Genomic DNA, 17,205 nt, shown 5'->3' with positions numbered 1-17,205 from the left:
CAATTTATCACTTTAAAAGATTAATTATTTTAAGTGTACTCAAAAATCCAGAAATTACAAAAGCCGAATTGATATTTCATTTCACAGAAATGCATGAAATAACATTTAAGTTTTCAGAGTACAGAAATGGGTTTAGAGGAGATCGAGAAATCCTTTAAAGATCTAATGGATGAAGGATATGTAGAAAAATACAAAATACTTCATTTTATACACGATTTAAATGAGGTACATTCACAATTCATTAAAGTTAAATAACAAAATGAAGGTTTCTTTCTATTGTAGAGATTAATGCCAAGTTTACACTTTCGAAGAATCGACTCATCGTTGAAGAACAATGAAGAACAAAAAGGGGATAGTATATCATTGGTAAAAACTTTCATTGGTCTCGTCATATCATTGAGGAAATGCACATTGGTATATATCAATTAAGGGGTAACTGGGTCATAGGTAGAGATGTCATTTTTTGTAAGGACGTGAAAAAAAGGCATGAGTGAGACATATGGTATTTCTGAATTAAGATCTTTGTTAATATCAACTTCCTGTTATATGATTTTGGGAGTAAAAAATAAATAACTGCTATAAATAAGATTAATACATTTAAAATAGCATAAGTACAGGGAAAATATTATAATTATATTAAATCCATATTTATTTATTTTATAATGCATTTTAAATCAATTTTAAACCTAAGATAGGCGAGAATTCTTCTTTCAGAGGGAAATGTTAACACACACAAACGACTTATTAAATAATGAACAAAAGAGAAGAAAGAGCACATACATGAACTGTTTTTCCTTTTCTAAGCGATATACTTAGTTTTTTCTTTACACGGATCCTTTCTTTACCTATGACTAAGGAGGAGTTAAAGAAAAGAAAGTTAATTCAATAAAGCCCTTCTTTTTATTTGCTAATTTTTTAGTTTGTAAAACTTTTAAAAAATAAATGCTTCGTAATCAAAAAGGCTCCAAAACAACAACTTCCTTTAAAATGTAAGGTTTTGATATTATAAAGTATTTTTGAAAGATTAGTATATGTTTTTTGAATAAAAATTTGAATTTTAAACCAAGAGATTTGTTATCAATCCAAAGGGATTGGAATTTGTTGCATTAAAATTCATTTCCTTATGCTTTGAACAACTACATATATATTATAGTTGCATTGGCCCTTCATATAGGACATAAAATATATCCCGTCCTAGTTATCTACCCCTAAATAAGTATCTATCGCTATACATAAGCAGAGTCGTACAACACCATTTGAGGGAGTACCTAATTTTTAAAAAAATATTCATTTAGGAAGGACGTGAAATTTTTGAGTATGAATTCTTTTTAAATTTTTCTCATACTCAATTTTGTAAATTTGGATAGAACACAAATGCTTATTTATTTTATGGATGCCGGTGTTATCATGCTTGGAGTTTATAAAAGTTTTTATTTTTTCGACAATCTTGATCAAATAATTTGCAAAAATAGTAATATTTAAAAGTAATATCATATGCTTTAAATTAGCACGACGTTACCTCACTAACACAAAAATACCAAGTATGTATTTTGTTGTCAGCTACCGATTCCTTCTTCTCCATTGATACGTCATGGCTATTTCATAATTTATTTGATAAATATACAAAGTAATAAATTATTCAATACATATGCTCCGTTTCCAAAAGAACAGGAATCCAATTTCTTGTCGATCTTTCTTTTTGGAGGAAAGATTGTGTGATACATCAATAAAGGTAACGACGTGTTAGATACAAAGACTTAATTTGTAGTTATTACCAAGAAATAAAACTTTCTTCAAAGCTTATAAAATTATCATTTTTTTATTACAATAATTTAAAAAAATATAGTAATTTATTAATTCAGAATTTCATAAATTTTTTTAGAGTGAAACTTCTAAAAGTCATTATTTTTTAAAATATTAAAGTACTTGAAAAAATATTGCTTTAAGTTTAAAATATTATCAAGAAACCTTTATAATTTTATAGTTTGAAACATATGTGAATTTTTTACATTATATTATCATTAATTCAGTATAAGGGTGGGTTTTTGCGTGATGATGGACAGGGATAAAGATAAATATGTGGGACCCTTTCTTTATTTCCTTTTTTGAAAATTTGAATTATATTTCGATTTTTTTAAGCTTTTCATAAAATAAATTTCGAATCTTTTTTTAAAATATACTTTCACTTATTTCTTTATAACTTTATTACTTTTTCAAGTGATCTTTCTTAGCTAAAAATTTCTTCTTGCAGCCCGAAGACATCTTCTACCCCAGGATATGAAAGAAAAATTGTAATTGTATTTATTTAGTAAACGACACCCAGATTCATTAAATAAAACAACTACGTGTCGTTTACTAGATAAATATAAACTCCCATTTTTCTTTCATTTCTTGTGTTAGAATATTTCTTTACGTACAGCCATGTAAAATTATCTTCAACACAAGTCACAACATAAGATAGAAAAAAAATCCTCGAAATTTTTCTTACAACACCATATATATATTTTTTTTTTCTGCCAAGACAAAAAGTCCTTGGTTGGACGCCCCTGTCTCCTTAGATCTTTTTACCACTGTATTGAATAAAATCAATCACCCTCAAGTATTCTAATATTTTAAGGTGTCGCTTAAAAAAACCCTGGATGGACTAATAGAAAACATGTCGAGTAGCCTTCCATCACATATCTCAATTCAAGGAATATTAGACAATGATAAAATAATTTCTCTATCTGTCGCTCCTACAAAAAAAGACATCATATTTGATCGAGGTATCTACATATATTAGAGTTAAGTACATATTCATCCGAAGTATAATATTTCTTTTCTTATATTAAGATAAGATTAGACCTAGCCCCAAATCTCCTTACATGTCTCAAATCCATCCCTTCAATCAAGAAAATAGCCTGGATAAAAACGAAGGTAAAAATGAATTTGACTTGAAGGATTTGGAAAAAGTTATCAAGGATCTTGACGAAGATATCCATTTGGAAGACTGGGACGTGGAGGATGCGAGAGATAGATCAAGGAGTAAATCTGAAGGATCATCAGCTCAATACAATAAATTACTCGAAAATATGTTGGTCGGGAGTAATTTGGAATCTCTCTAAAGGTTCCAATGACGCTCCTATTTTGGAAAATGCAAAGATTCGAGAAAATTAAATATTTTGAGTATAGTTAAAGTTGGTTTTTACAATGTACATATAAATTTGTCTGACTGATCTAATAGATTAACCGTGGTAGCATAATTCACTGTATTTGTATATTAAGAATATTTATTCATTAAGTATTTGATTTCGTGTTTTCAATTAAAATATCATTATTCTTATTTTATATATATGTATAAAATAGTTAATAAATACACATTATGGGGTATCATAAACACAAAATTACGCTATGATATGATTTTTTTGTACAAGTTTTTGACATATTATAAGTAACGATTGTTATGTGTTATATACCAAATGTAAAAAATCTAAGCTACTTAAAAAACATTATCTAATTCTTTGGTCAATTATAGTTGACCAAATAAATATCTGAAAATCTCCTTGGAAGACAATTCATTTATGTGAAGAAGACAAACTAACCATTGAAGGGAAAATCGAAAACTCACTGTGTTGCAAAAACATTAATTATAAAAACATTTAAAAAGAAAAATAACCTGTGCAAATCTTGTCATTTTCAACTAATTCACATTTAATATTCATTCCCATACATGGTAATTATTATAATTTATTACTTATTCAAAAATAATGTTTTAGTTAAATAATTAATTCTTACAAAACTAAGGCAGGGGCTTCCGTAGGGTGTTGGCTGAAGCCCACACCTTATATTCAAAGACAATAATGTTACTTAAACGAAAAATATATAACTTTTTCAATGAAATTAACTTAATCATTTTGATTTACTTTTTTTTATTCATTAACTTTATATTAGACGGCCAAATGAAACTTTTTACATATTTTGGACTTAATTTATTTGCTTGTTCTCATAAAACAATCCATGGAAAAAAAATTTAGAAAGACGTGGCAAATTCAAATATACAAGGAGCATTGTATAAAATGAATTAAATAAAATTTTAAAAAATGAACGTAACTTTAGATATAATTGTATGGGTTTAGCAAAGAGCTAAAGTACTCTCTGGCTCACCAAATCATATTTGTTTATTTTCTCAAACTGCTAAAATATTTTTTTTTTATTCTTAAGAGCCACACCTAGGATTCGTTGGGAATTATCGTCTCTATTATTAAACCAAAATTTGTATGTTCGTCGACGCCTAATAACTCCAGGCAATACAGGTTTTATTTTTACATACCCACTGGACATATTTTATACAACATTATTAATTTTTTGAGAAGGGGGCTTTCGAGTTCTCCTGATATATTAAGATTGCCTACAGTTCTAATCCGGCCCTGCTGCCAATAAAATAACTTTATTTTGATTTTCAAAAAGGATGATCAATTATACCCTTGTTGGTCTATCAAGAACTGGAACCAATTGAACGATTGTTTCTGTGAATAAGGAAATAGATGTTGATGTGTATCAAGTATGAGTCTCTCAGCCAAAGTTCCCCTGAGTATAATTATAGAATTAGTAGTGTCAAAAGCAATAGTGGAAGACACGCGTAATCGGCTCTGAAGTCTTATGACTTCTGATTCTTTTTCGTAAAAAACAGGAAGATTCCTGAGAGGTGATCCCGGGACAATCATACGTTTTGCAGACTCAGAGCAGTTGTCTTTAAGGTTTTTTTATCCGGTTTATAAGCCTGGTTTCTTGTTCGAATTTAATTAAAAGAACTTCTGGCCATTCTGATTCTTCCCTAGATACTTTTAGGGATTGAACATACTCTTTATGGGGCCATCGCCTGGCACTCTTTTAATTATAAATAACTTAGAACATCGTCGAATAAGTTTATCTATAATCGAAGTAGATTTGGTTTGTGCTTCATAGACAATAACTTTATGACTTTCAGAGGCTATGGCCTAGATCTGATTCAAATATATCACCAGATCGGACCCATTAGTCTTAGGTTTGTTCTCAGAGACTTCAGTTGGCCGTAGCTGTTTTGACCATTTATCCCAGCATTCTTAGAGAAACCTTGGGCCGTGTTTCCAAAACTCTATTCTTTCATTGAAGTCCATTCATGTAGTACCCTCTACTAGGCAAATCTGCTGGATTGAGGACTCTTGGACAAAACCTTACTTGTGCACCGGAGAGAATGTCAAGTACTTTGCGAACTCTACGTTCTTCCCATGGATTACAACATCCTTTACCTCTTTGTATCCCCTGCAGATTTAATAGGGAGTCGGTAAATATGACTGTGTTATATACCATTGGCTTAAGTGCATTCTGAATATAATTTTCCATAGTTAGACCAACAAGTTCTGCTCGACCAATCGTCAACATGTCTTCAAGCTTACTTTTCTCACGGAGAATTTTTGGCATTGGTATTCTTTTTGAGTAAACAAGTTGACTCAGCTTTTTGCCTTCCTCAGTTTTTTAGGTCTTAACGGCCTCTTTAGCAGCTTCGGTGTCTTTAGACTTAAGGCTTTCGTCCCACTTAAACTTGCCTTCCCATAATAAAAGAAGAATCAGTTTAAATTGCATTATAAATGGTGAGACATAATCTCCAGGCCTTCCCCATAAAAATGGAACATATCTTTATCAAGTGGGTTGCAAGATTTATCGATAAGAACATCTTTTTAATGTCTACATTGACAAAATACTTCTTGCATTTCACCTTTAGAATAAGTTCCATTATTTGTGGAAGCATATTCTTATCTGGCATTAGTAGCTTATTCAGAAATTTAGTTTTATCTTTGACATCAGGTAAGGATACATTTACCACGATTCTACAATTTGTAGAGTCCTTATCAAGACGAAAGACAGGTCTTGATGTCAGGATATAACTGGGATGTTTTGTAGTTCTTTCGTTAGAAAGAACTTCCTCAGCATAATCAAGATCAAGAAACTCTTGATAAGCCTCTTCAACTAAGGTTTGACCTTATCATGAACTCGATTTATGACAGCAATGGCTCTACTGTAGTTATCAGATAGAACTCTACCATTAGGATCACTATCAATCTATGGCATTTTTATGAACTAATCACCCCTAGATGTATCGAAGTTCTTTGCATATGCAAATTAGCCTGGAGCTCCAATGAGGTAAGTTCTGCAGTAATTGGTTCTTTAGAATTTATACCCACATTCTCCCCATTCCAAAACTTAGTTAAGTTAAACTCGAGAGAATGATAAATAGTATCAAGATCAAAGGATTCATACTTTTTAATTTGAGTAATAATTCCAGAATACAAAGAAGCCTTATTATCAATAATAATTCGTTCTGAAATTCCATCTGCTCCACTAAGGACCCATTCTAAGATAGTCCACTTAGCAACAGGGAATGTCATGTCAGTTTCTCCTGAAGGTAGCAAAATCATATTTTGTTCCTGAAGCATTATTGCGGAATAATAAGTTTCCGAAAGAAGAATTTGAAAATCTCTAGTTCGTCTACTAGGTAACTCTTCTGTGAACTTATTGTTTTATTGTAATCCCATTTCTTAGGATTAAATTGAATTGGATCTATGAAATTACCAATTTGTTTACAAGTAATAGCGACAAGTAAAATTCTTCAAATTTACTAATTCAAAAACAACTTGTTTTTCTTTATATGAATTTATTGCTCCCCCCTGCAACAGCAATATCGATATTATCTCATTTTAATCCTAGATATTTTGCTGTAGCAGATTCAATCATTGATAGGTTTACCCCTGAATCAAGTAAAATTTGAACCTTATATGATTTCCCATTTACAGGATTAATAACCCAACAACATAAAGTAGCACAGAATGCATTAATGGTATTTAAGGATATTGTCAGATATTTTACTAAATTAATTGACATCGCTTATAGAGCTCTTTCAAGAGGCAAGTTTTTTGAATTATATATTTTCCCCAAAGCATTTATGTTACTGATATTAGTTGCATCTCTCTTATTCAGAGGATGATGGGACTTCCCCGATACATTCACAACTTTTCGAAGACTAAGATTACTATTGGAAAATGCAAGTTTTAAACCATCCCTAGTAACAGGGTTTGACATTGTAAATTAATCAGAACTTTTCTGAGGTTCATTGTTAAAATTATTGTTCATAATTCTTAACATACTATCCACACTTTCATTGTAATAATTAAATTTGAATGTTTTTCATAGAAAAAAAATAAAGAGTCGTTTATACCATTTTTACGTGAATTTTTATTTCTACGATTAATACTTTTATAATTTTCTTTATCTTTTGGAGGATTTTTTTCTTCTCAAGATGTAATAAAAGTTTTCAGGTGATTATTAGTATCTTGCTGAGATTTTAGAAGCTCCTGAAGCACATAGCAGGACTGCTATGGTCATAGCAGGACGTTTAGCTCTGCTATTGGATCCACTGTTTCTCTCTAGCCTACTTTTCCGAGGAAATTCTTTGGGACTCGTTGTTTTCCTATTGGGATTTTTATCGTATATAACGACGTTGTGACGATTCCCACACAAAGGATATTAACCCAAGCACTCCTCTCTATGTTTCTCATTGAACGTAGGCAAACAGAAGGCGCATTTCTTAATACTAATGCAAGCTCTTATCCATTCCGAAGAAGGGCATTTAACCTTAATAAGGCACTCGGCAATCCGTGAACACCTTCTCATACTCAGAGTAACGAGATGCAGCAAAGGGGAAAATCTCTTTGACGAGACTCTCAATGTCTTCCTTAGAACTTTTAGTGTGGACCTGAGATAAAAGTATCCTCAATGTTAATCGAAGCGAGCTTTCCTCGCAAGAAGAGAGACCATAGGAAAGTGCTTCGACCTGTCGAGACATAGATATTTTCTTTTCTTTCTAAAAAAAAAAAAATATAATAAATTTAGGTTTATTAAAAATTCAAATGAGATCAACCGAAATTGATCAGAAAAAAGTCCAAATTAAATTAAGAATATGGTGCTAGTTATAGTGTGGATTCAAGAATCAAGATTGATGATAAACTTCTAGGAAACAACCCAATAAATTATCTTGACACAGGATACTGGACTTGCAGACTTAATTATTCCCGATAAAATATCAGATTCGAATCCCTTGAAAATAAAATTAGAATTTCTAGCTCTTTTGAAAAGAGGAAGTGAATTCGGAAGTCAGGATCAGTAATCAAAACTCCAGGAAGCGACATAACAAATAAATTATTCAGAAACAGGATGCTGGACTTGCAGACTTAATTCCTGCCGATAAAATGTCAGATTCGAATCCCTTGAAAATACAACTAGAGTTTCTAGCTCTTTTGAAAAGAGGAAGTGAATTCGGAAGTCAGGATCAGTAATCAAAACTCCAGGAAGCGAGATAGCCAATAAATTATTCAGACATAGGATGCTGGACTTGCAGACTTAATTCCTGCCAATAGAATATCAGATTCGAATCCCTTGAAAACACAATTAGAAAGAAAGAGTTGCTATTCACAAGGAACCAACAGATAATCCAAAATAATCATCAAACGTAGATCTCAAGATTTATATCAAGAATCCGTCTCGAAGGACCACGTAAAGACGGAGTGTGACGTTTTCAAATCTACTTTAACGGATAAAAAACGTCTAAGTCAATTATACTTAGTATATCTTCATTAAACATTTTGCTAATAAATACATTCGTTATACCCTCAAAAATCATAATAAAGCAGGCAGATGATAATCACATCAGTATTTTAAACAATGATACCATATGTCTTTTTTCCCCCTTCTCCTTGCACGCGTTTTTCTCTACAATATTATCAACTATACGTATGATGTATCTACGGCCCTATTGGTATCTAATATAATTTCGTGAGCCAGAATTTTCTAGCGACGCGCCTAGTTTTTAAATGCCTGTTACCTTTATATAAAAGAACAGAGACCATAGAACCGGGCACAACCTTGAGGATGATTACTTTATTTTGTGAGCTGTTTTTAAGAAAATTTGCGTGAAAAGTTAAATATTATCTTAATAAATTTGGACAAGCTGCCTGTGCCCCGTACATGCCATTTTCTTAAAAAGTATATAAATGTTCTATGTGTAGGAGATAAATAAATGTAAACAAATTCATATTTGTTTGAGTAAATTATAATTTTATTAAGTGTATTTACAACTATAAAGTAAATTAAATACATATATTGACATGAATGTAATAAATATGAAATAAATACATCTTGAGTTTTTAAAATGTATTACAATAATACTTTTAATTATATACAATATGGTCACTCATTCTTAATAGCCTCCACCATAACCTCTGTTTCCACCACCACCACTATAGCTATTGCTGAAACCTCGACCGAAGGATTGACCTCCGTCATCCCTTCGTGAATTGAAATTACCTGAGAAATCCCTATCTCCGTTATTACTTCTTGAAAAGTTATCATTTTGCTGTGGATAATTATTCATACTTCCAAAGGACTCACTACTACCACCTCGATAGGAATTATAACCCCAGCCAGAAGTACCTCTTCCACGTGCAAAATTTCCACCAAAGGAATTTCCTCCTCCACGGCCTAAATTTCCACCAAAAGAGCTTCCTCCTCCTCGGCCTGAAGTTCCACTGTAGGAACCTCCTCCCCTACGGTCTAAATTTCCACCGTAGGAACCTCCTCCACTGCCAAAATTTCCACCAAAAGAACCTCCACGGCTAAAATTTCCACCAAAGGAACCTCCACGGCTAAAATTACTACCAAGGGAACCTCGACCTCCTCCACTAGAATTACGACCTCCCATCATACCACCTCCTCGATTACTATTCCATTGGCCACCAGTATCATTCATATTATCTGACCTACCCGTCGACGTATTATTTCCAAATAATCCTCCCGAAGAATGGCCTCTTCCAAATGACTTCGCATAGCCACCTCTTTTGGCTGGTGGTCCATCATCACTATTGTAATTACGATTCATCTTCCGATTGCCATGACTAGGGAATTGACCAATCTCAGTAACACGACATAATTTTTGAAACATTTGAATGACTTTTTCTTCCCGATGCACTAACTCTTTAATGTCTTCGGGGTCAGATGATGCATGAATTATTAGAATATCAATACAAGGCCTTAATGCAGTAATCATAGCAACATACTGAGGATTCACATTTAAATTTATCCAATTATCCATTCGTACAACTTCATTTTGATGTAACTCAATTTTTTTGCATCCAAATAGAATTAAATGGACAGGACTTACCATGGTCATTTTTTTGCAACTTACGGCTTTTGTACGTATCTTTTCTCCAAAGACGAAGAAAGGTAGTGGAAATTCAATAGCTTCCTTAGAACAATTCACCGAAGATTTATGGACAAGAGCTGTTCTCGCTTCAGTTGTTAAGACTTTTCGTTTTTCTTTATGCATACATATATTAGGATAAAGTCCCATGATAAGAAGAGCAATGACAACATCTAACTTTCCATCAGGCCCAGAGAAATTATAGCATTGAGGTATCATACATTCCTCCGGAAATCCAGCTTTAATTAAAAGATCTTTGAGTTGAGACTTTGCGTCTGCCGTGACTCTCATAGTAGATATATTGATGCCTTTTTGGTCACAGAAACCTGTTTCGGACCGTTCTCCATATTCTTTAGCTTCTTCCCATTGATTAAAAGCATTCAGGGCAGCAATATGATCCGAAAATCGACATCCAGAAAACGATCGCTGTTGAAAATTCAACCTACCTCTGGTTAATTCGGTAATAAACAGTTCAGCTCCACAAGATGCTTGAGCCGCAATAGTACAAAGTGCATCAGCACATGAAAATATGCATCCGAATATCAACATTTTTCCTAATCGAGGTTCCACAGGCAAACGAGCTAATATCTTACCCAGAGGAGTAAGTTCATCATTATTGTCAAGACATTTCATTTCTCTGAGAAGAACTTCCGCCTCAATTACAGCATCAATTGGGGGAGGCTCTAGAGCCTTACTCAGAAATTGTCCAATAGATCCAAGCCTGAGTAACTTTATACTTAATGAAATTTCGTGAAGAGGAGTACGAAACATTTCAGGCGTCATATATTCTTCTAAAGACTCGTATCTGGCTCTTGAACAAAGATGAAATGCAAAACCAGGACGCACACGACCTGCTCGACCCTTACGTTGTTGTAAATTTGTCTTGGAGGCCCAAACAGTCGCATAGTTGGTCATATTATTATGAGATGTAAAAAGTTTCATTTTTACTTTACAAGAGTCGATTACATAAACTACATCATCAATAGTAATAGATGATTCTGCAATATTAGTTGACAATATTATTTTTGTAACTCCATCAGGAACATGATCAAAACAACGACGTTGGTCCTCACGAGGCAATTGAGAATGAAGAGGAACAATTGAATATTTAGGGCCTCCAAGTACAGGGTGATCCTGGAGCCATTTCATGAGAGCAAATATTGTGTTCCAACCAGGAAGAAAAATTAAAACTGCTCCTTGAATGTTGAGTCCATCAATATATTGCATTAGAGCCCCAATAAGCTCAAAATTAATTTCCTTATCCCCCATCGTTTTTAAAACTTTTTTGGTTTGTTCTGAATATTCATTAGAAATATTGTTTGTGATGTCGACGTCATCAGCCTCTTCCCCACAATCATCTTCATCCTTCTTGTTTTTTCGTGGCGGAAGTGAGGGAATAAAATTTGTCATCTGAATACAGTCTTCCAAGTAATAATCCTGAACAGGATAAGCACTCCCAGGTACTTCAACAACAACACATTGGTTAAAATATTTAGCAAAGAGAGTGGTGTCCACAGTCGCTGACATGAGTATTACCCGTCTAAAAATAATGATAATATAATACAAAATTGAATAATATTTTTTTAAATAACTTACAAGTCTGGATATGTATGAATCATGTCACGAAGAACCACTAAAATAAAATCCGTATTCACATCTCGTTCATGGATTTCGTCAACAATTACATGGGATACACCCCTCAGCCCTGATTCAAGTTTCTTTAATAGAACCCCAACAGTACAGAAAAAGATAGAACCATAGGGTCTCGGTAAAACAGATTCAAATCGTACACTATAGCCTGCCGTAACTCCCAATTCTTCACATCGTTCACTTGCAACTCGATCGGCAACTGAGACTGCCGATATTCTTCGAGGCTGTGTAACTACAATGTTACACAACGAAGCTTGTCCTGACTGAATATAGTCATCAAGAATAAATTGGCAAACTTGTGTCGTTTTTCCACAGCCGGTATTACCTCGAATAAGGACAACTGGATTCTGAAGATGTAATTAGAGATCAAATGAAAATATTAATTATTAGACAGTATTACAGATAGTACGTTTAATATCCATGGATTTGGTTATTTTTGGTATTGAAATTAGGCAAATATATATATTAACAAAAACCATACTTACATCATAAATGGCACCAAGTATTTCGTTTTTCATGTCAAAGATTGGCAATGCAGAACGAGCTTTATTCTGTGCTTGAACATCAGAGCTCACTTTTTGGCTTTCTCCCCATGATTGAAGAATATCTTCTGAAATTTGATCCATAGATGCACTAGCTAGAGGCCCTTCATCAATATTACATGCTTGCCAAGGGTTCCAATTGGGTTTAGGAGGACACCAAGAAACAACCCCTCCTTTGGTTATGGTAGATGCAGGTAAGAGATCATTGACAAAATCTGAATTAGAAATAAGATTCAAAGGGTTATCCTCAGTGATTTGATCTTTTAGACTAGATACATCTATCGGACTGAAATCTATAGAACTCAGAGTATCTTGGATGTCATCGACTATTTTGGGATCCACTGTGACATTAAATACAGGTGCGTTGGAAGATTCTTTCTTTTTTAGAGTTCCCGAGAATGGACCAATTACTCCTAAATGGAACAACTGTCTAACCAGAGAAAGTGCACAGTTTTTTGAAGCAGATTGTTTGTTAGACCCAGCTTCTCGAGCTTGAATATTTCTTCTTAACTCTTTGACGTATATGTTCATTTCAGCAACAAAAGAACGATTATGATCTGGACCAGCAGGGTGATATTTATAGTCAGATCGTATTTTATTACTTTGCATCCATTGATGGAGCATAGACTTTGCATTTTCCATGGTCCAATTACCATGAATACCAGAATTAACATCAATTTCTTCTTGGGCATCCATTTGTTGCTTATTAACTTTGTCAAGAAATTCTTGCTTAAAGGAAGATAAAGATTCATTATTCTTTCCAACCGGATGATAGGCTTCACCAAGGGAATTAGGTCCAAATCCTGGTTGAAAAACAGGACGTTGTGAAAGTCCTAAATTTGTATAAACATTCGAATTCGGCACTGGCACAGCAGCTTCTGTTAAACCTGACGGAACTTCATCATCTTTTAAATGACCATTTCGACAGAGATACATAATAAAATCCTTGGCAGAATTTGATTGAGCATCCTTTTTATTAGTTGAGTTACCACATGCAACGTAATCATGACCTTCTACCCGAAGTTCACATAAAAATCGTGGTTTAACTTTGGATCCAGCAGGTCTTATACTGTAGTCTGGGGTTATTTTACGCTTCCCAAGCCAACTGTAGAGAAATGCTTTAACGTCATTCACATCCATAATGTCGAGCGTTCTAGACTACGAGCGTTCAATAAAACAGAAATACAGAATCTCTTATAATTGTCAAACTATGGAAAGAGAAGAACATACTTAATAACTTCACTCGAAAACAACAGGGAAGGAAAGATTTATTCATTTCATCCAACTTCTAATTAAAATCATAATCAAAATGAACTACAAATATTTACACGATTTAGGTTATTATTACTAGTAGGGTTGTTATTAGTGGAAAGACAAGGAATTCCTTCAGGAGGAAGTGTATTTGAAGAGAATAAACTGTAAGTGAAAATATAAAGCAGAAAGTATAGGATAAAAAATTAAAATTTAAGTGCAGCATTGGAGTAGAAATTCAAATTTAACTGAAGATATTAATTTACACAGCTTAAAGACATTGATTGAAATAAAGTTCCAAAAACAACACGATTAAAATAACTCTTGGTTGCTTAATAAACAGTTTATTAATTGTTTTGATCCCTCCACTGATAAATTTAGGAAACTTACGAATTATTACTAACCCATGCTACAAGATCTATCCTCTGATTCATTGTGCATACAACAAGGCCCTCTCATCCATGAAAATACTCAAGTCAGGGGCGACCGCACGGTGAGAGCTGGAGGGGCTGTGGTTTTGAATGATTCTTACTAAAAAATTTAATTTTCTGTGAATAGCCATGGATTTTTTGAAATATTTTCCAAAAAATTTAATGTTTTATTTCCCCCCCCTAAAAAAAATTTAATCTTCTGTAAATAGCCATAGATTTTTGAAATTATATATATCAGAATTCATTGTTATATGTAATCCTAAGTTTTTCAGACTCTACAATGTTGATGAAATTGGTATCTTGCTTTTTTCCTAATTTGTACAAAAAGTAATTGAGTCTGTCTTTAAAACCTATGAAGTTCGGTCCTTGATGACATCTCTCAACTTTATATCTTCTTTTTTATCAGTTTTAGTACACAATCGGAAGGACCGGTCCCATGACAGATGGACCAGTATTAAGACTGAACTGACACAACACTAACAAGAAGTTAACTTTCTTCTACATCTACCTAAAATAGTTGGTTTGAAAATCCCCGGTTTCAAGTTGTATCATCACATACCCCAATTCACATTAAAACTTTCAACTTAATCGCAATCATTCATTCCTCCCCATTACGTTTGATTTATAGTTCAAAAACTAATAAGCGGCTGATAAGACTACTTTAATTAGAAAAACTCATAGATCAAGTTGAACTAACTTTTTCAGAGCGATCAAATGTCAAGGAGGCTCTCAACACGCATGTTGTATGGATACCTACGGACCATTGCAAGGCTCTAAAAAAAGTTCCAATTGTATTTCCCCTTTCAATATTAAATTGCATTAATTATTTTCACATCTCTCCAGTTCAATATTATGAGTTCAACAGACAGCCCCTCACGTTCTTGTCCATAATATAAGTTTAAGGTCATATCCAAGGACTTCTTATATTCATCAATCGTACGAGTACACGTGTAAGTGTATATATAGTTATAACTTTTGATATATTTGAAGTCTCCGTCTGAGCAATTCTTCCCCTGATATGTATTCATATTTACACATGTATACGCATGATCGATGTGGCAACCCGTCTCAACACATACTCCCCCCAGCCTAGTTATCTAAATTGAATTCCTTTGACATGACCTATGTCAGAGCCCAACATTTTCTCACTGCGGAGCTCCATTACCCATTTATTGCTTGGTAGAGGAAGCAACCAATTTTAGCAAATGCTAGAGCGTATCAATTTTTTAAGCCACGGAGCCAAAGTTTGGAATTACTGACTTTTAAGTAGTTTTATATTAAACAGGAATGTTATTTAAGTGAAGTAAAATAGCGGTAGGTTCATAACAGTAGGGACACCGATGGTTAATTAGTGCATCCCTACCAGAAAGAACCCAAATTATTTCTTACTTTCATAATACATCATGCTATTCGGTCAAATATAACTAAGCTGTTAGGTAAGAATGCAGAGTCCTATCCTCTTAAGGACTGTAAATAATATACTGAACACAAACAGATTTGACCAAGTAGCACTATCGGAATTTGAGAGGATATGAAATTTTGACAGGCTTCACAGTGGCATTAAATATCAGACTATAAAGCCCTTCTGTCCCAAAATCCGATACAATAAGAAAATAGAAATTGTTTCTGGTTACGGAGTTCTGAGCGAGATTAAGTAAAATGTAGTCATAGCGTAATATTAAGTGTTTTTATTAACACAGATCATAGGTAATTAATAACAAATAGATCAAGTGGTTTAATCTTCCTCTTCTTCTTTGTCTCCACCCTTTTTGGAGTTCTTCCTCTTGACACGTCCTGGCTTGCCACCGACGAAGGGAGACTTGAGACTGAAGTCGATGTGTTTTTGTGAATCCAGTCGGACAACAAAGGATGGAACATTAACGACTTGCTTACGGACACGAATATGTCTTTGACGAATAAGAACACGGGCGTGATGAATGGACTTTGCCAATCCCAATTTGAAAACTTGTGTCTGAAGACGGCGCTCCAAAAAGTCTTCAACCTTGAGACCCAAAACATAATCCAGCTTCATGTGGGACTCATCCAAGACACCCACACGCACCAGACGACGGAGAAGTGCGTTTCCTTCGAACAAGCGACGAGGATCCTTCTCTTCCAAGGTGAGTAGATCACGAGCAGCTTTACGGATTTTGGCAAGAGTGTACTTGACTCTCCAGACCTCTCTCTTGTTGCGAAGCCCATACTCACCAATCAGCTTCAACTCTTGGTCCAAACGTGTCTTTTCGAAAGGACGTCTGGGGGTGGCAAACACCTTAGAGCGTTTGGTTGGGATGCGTCCATTTACCATGACGATCAAAGACTCTTTAACTTACTAGCGTGAAAAAGGAGACTAGGATTAATCATATGCTCAGAACTCCAAAAACCAGCAATAAAACATAACATCCAAATACCGAGAACGTAATTAATTCAATTAGTGGCTCTCGTGAATATATACTTTTGCTTATCCGGGATCGAAAAATGGATCCCATCTCAGAAACTTCCCCATATCTTTCAATAGGGCCTACAAGTACACTAGTTAGATTTTATCCAAACAGCCAAAAACTTCTTAAAATTCATTATCTACTATTAAAATTTACAAAATCTTACCAAGCGTGGAAAAAAAAGTCCTTCGCCTTCAGGAGCTAGAGGGAAAAGAAAGATGACGGAAGAGGAAATCTATAATACATTTATTGAACGAGGCTTTATTCAGAGGTACCAAAGGTATTTAAAGGAAGAAGGGTGGGCTATATTTTATTCAGAATATTATATAAATTTTTTATGTATCAAATGTAATAATTCTATTTATATAATAATAATAATTATTTTCAGCATATCATCCTCAAATGTTGGTCACACTTAGTAATTCAGATAGAAAATAAAACTGTATGAAAATCTTAATAAAGAGATAAACAATTATGTGAACGCTTTTTTCAATGAATTTCTTCATTTAATATTTATTTACATAGTATTTTCAAAAAGCATATAATCTCAGTGGATAACTTTGGTTGAGGGAAACATTGATAATTTTTGGCACATTTAATTACATAATATGTTAAATAAAGTA

At 33.6% G+C, this 17,205-nt stretch overlaps 3 protein-coding genes across 5 annotated transcripts; 1 reads left to right on the top strand and 2 right to left on the bottom strand.

The window, feature by feature from the left end:
• The first annotated feature begins 291 nt into the window (after nt 1-291).
• LOC121114424 (uncharacterized) lies at nt 292-3,243 on the top strand. Its single transcript, XM_040708387.2, has 3 exons — nt 292-414; nt 2,618-2,765; nt 2,833-3,243. The coding sequence occupies exons 2-3, from the start codon at nt 2,657-2,659 to the stop codon at nt 3,102-3,104; spliced, it is 381 nt and encodes a 126-aa protein (XP_040564321.2). The 5' UTR covers nt 292-414; nt 2,618-2,656; the 3' UTR covers nt 3,105-3,243.
• A 5,862-nt stretch (nt 3,244-9,105) lies between these two features.
• On the bottom strand, nt 9,106-14,315 carry mle (dosage compensation regulator mle). 2 transcript variants are annotated; one of them, XM_071887183.1, is made up of 5 exons: nt 14,101-14,315; nt 12,403-13,667; nt 11,864-12,264; nt 9,676-11,807; nt 9,106-9,642 (listed from the first exon to the last, which is right to left on the bottom strand). In XM_071887183.1, the coding sequence occupies exons 2-5, from the start codon at nt 13,597-13,599 to the stop codon at nt 9,269-9,271; spliced, it is 4,104 nt and encodes a 1,367-aa protein (XP_071743284.1). In that variant the 5' UTR covers nt 13,600-13,667; nt 14,101-14,315; the 3' UTR covers nt 9,106-9,268. The 2 variants fall into 2 exon arrangements, with proteins under 2 accessions (XP_071743284.1, XP_071743283.1); XM_071887182.1 differs by having other exon boundaries at nt 9,106-11,807.
• Nucleotides 14,316-15,814: 1,499 nt separating this feature from the next.
• On the bottom strand, nt 15,815-16,908 carry RpS9 (ribosomal protein S9). 2 transcript variants are annotated; one of them, XM_040708744.2, is made up of 2 exons: nt 16,749-16,908; nt 15,815-16,473 (listed from the first exon to the last, which is right to left on the bottom strand). In XM_040708744.2, the coding sequence occupies exon 2, from the start codon at nt 16,447-16,449 to the stop codon at nt 15,877-15,879; it is 573 nt and encodes a 190-aa protein (XP_040564678.1). In that variant the 5' UTR covers nt 16,450-16,473; nt 16,749-16,908; the 3' UTR covers nt 15,815-15,876. The 2 variants fall into 2 exon arrangements, with proteins under 2 accessions (XP_040564678.1, XP_071743285.1); XM_071887184.1 differs by having other exon boundaries at nt 15,815-16,662; nt 16,749-16,847.
• Nucleotides 16,909-17,205: the final 297 nt, after the last annotated feature.

Source organism: Lepeophtheirus salmonis, chromosome 3 (genome assembly GCF_016086655.4).
Source record: "Lepeophtheirus salmonis chromosome 3, UVic_Lsal_1.4, whole genome shotgun sequence".
NCBI classification, from domain to species: Eukaryota; Metazoa; Arthropoda; class Copepoda; order Siphonostomatoida; family Caligidae; genus Lepeophtheirus; species Lepeophtheirus salmonis.
Note: the sequence above shows the minus strand (reverse complement) of the source record. Positions and strands in the feature narration are given on the sequence as shown.

Excerpts from the sequence above, each read along its gene's own strand:
- mle (XM_071887182.1), bottom strand. The coding sequence starts at position 13,599 with ATGGATGTGAATGACGTTAAAGCATTTCTCTACAGTTGGCTTGGGAAG. Across the intron at positions 12,265-12,402 it reads TACTTGGTGCCATTTATGAT|AATCCAGTTGTCCTTATTCG; the intron begins GTAAGTATGGTT and ends TTACATCTTCAG. Across the intron at positions 11,808-11,863 it reads ATTCATACATATCCAGACTT|ACGGGTAATACTCATGTCAG; the intron begins GTAAGTTATTTA and ends CATTATTTTTAG.
- RpS9 (XM_040708744.2), bottom strand. The coding sequence starts at position 16,449 with ATGGTAAATGGACGCATCCCAACCAAACGCTCTAAGGTGTTTGCCACC.
- LOC121114424 (XM_040708387.2), top strand. The coding sequence starts at position 2,657 with ATGTCGAGTAGCCTTCCATCACATATCTCAATTCAAGGAATATTAGAC. Across the intron at positions 2,766-2,832 it reads AGACATCATATTTGATCGAG|ATAAGATTAGACCTAGCCCC; the intron begins GTATCTACATAT and ends TCTTATATTAAG.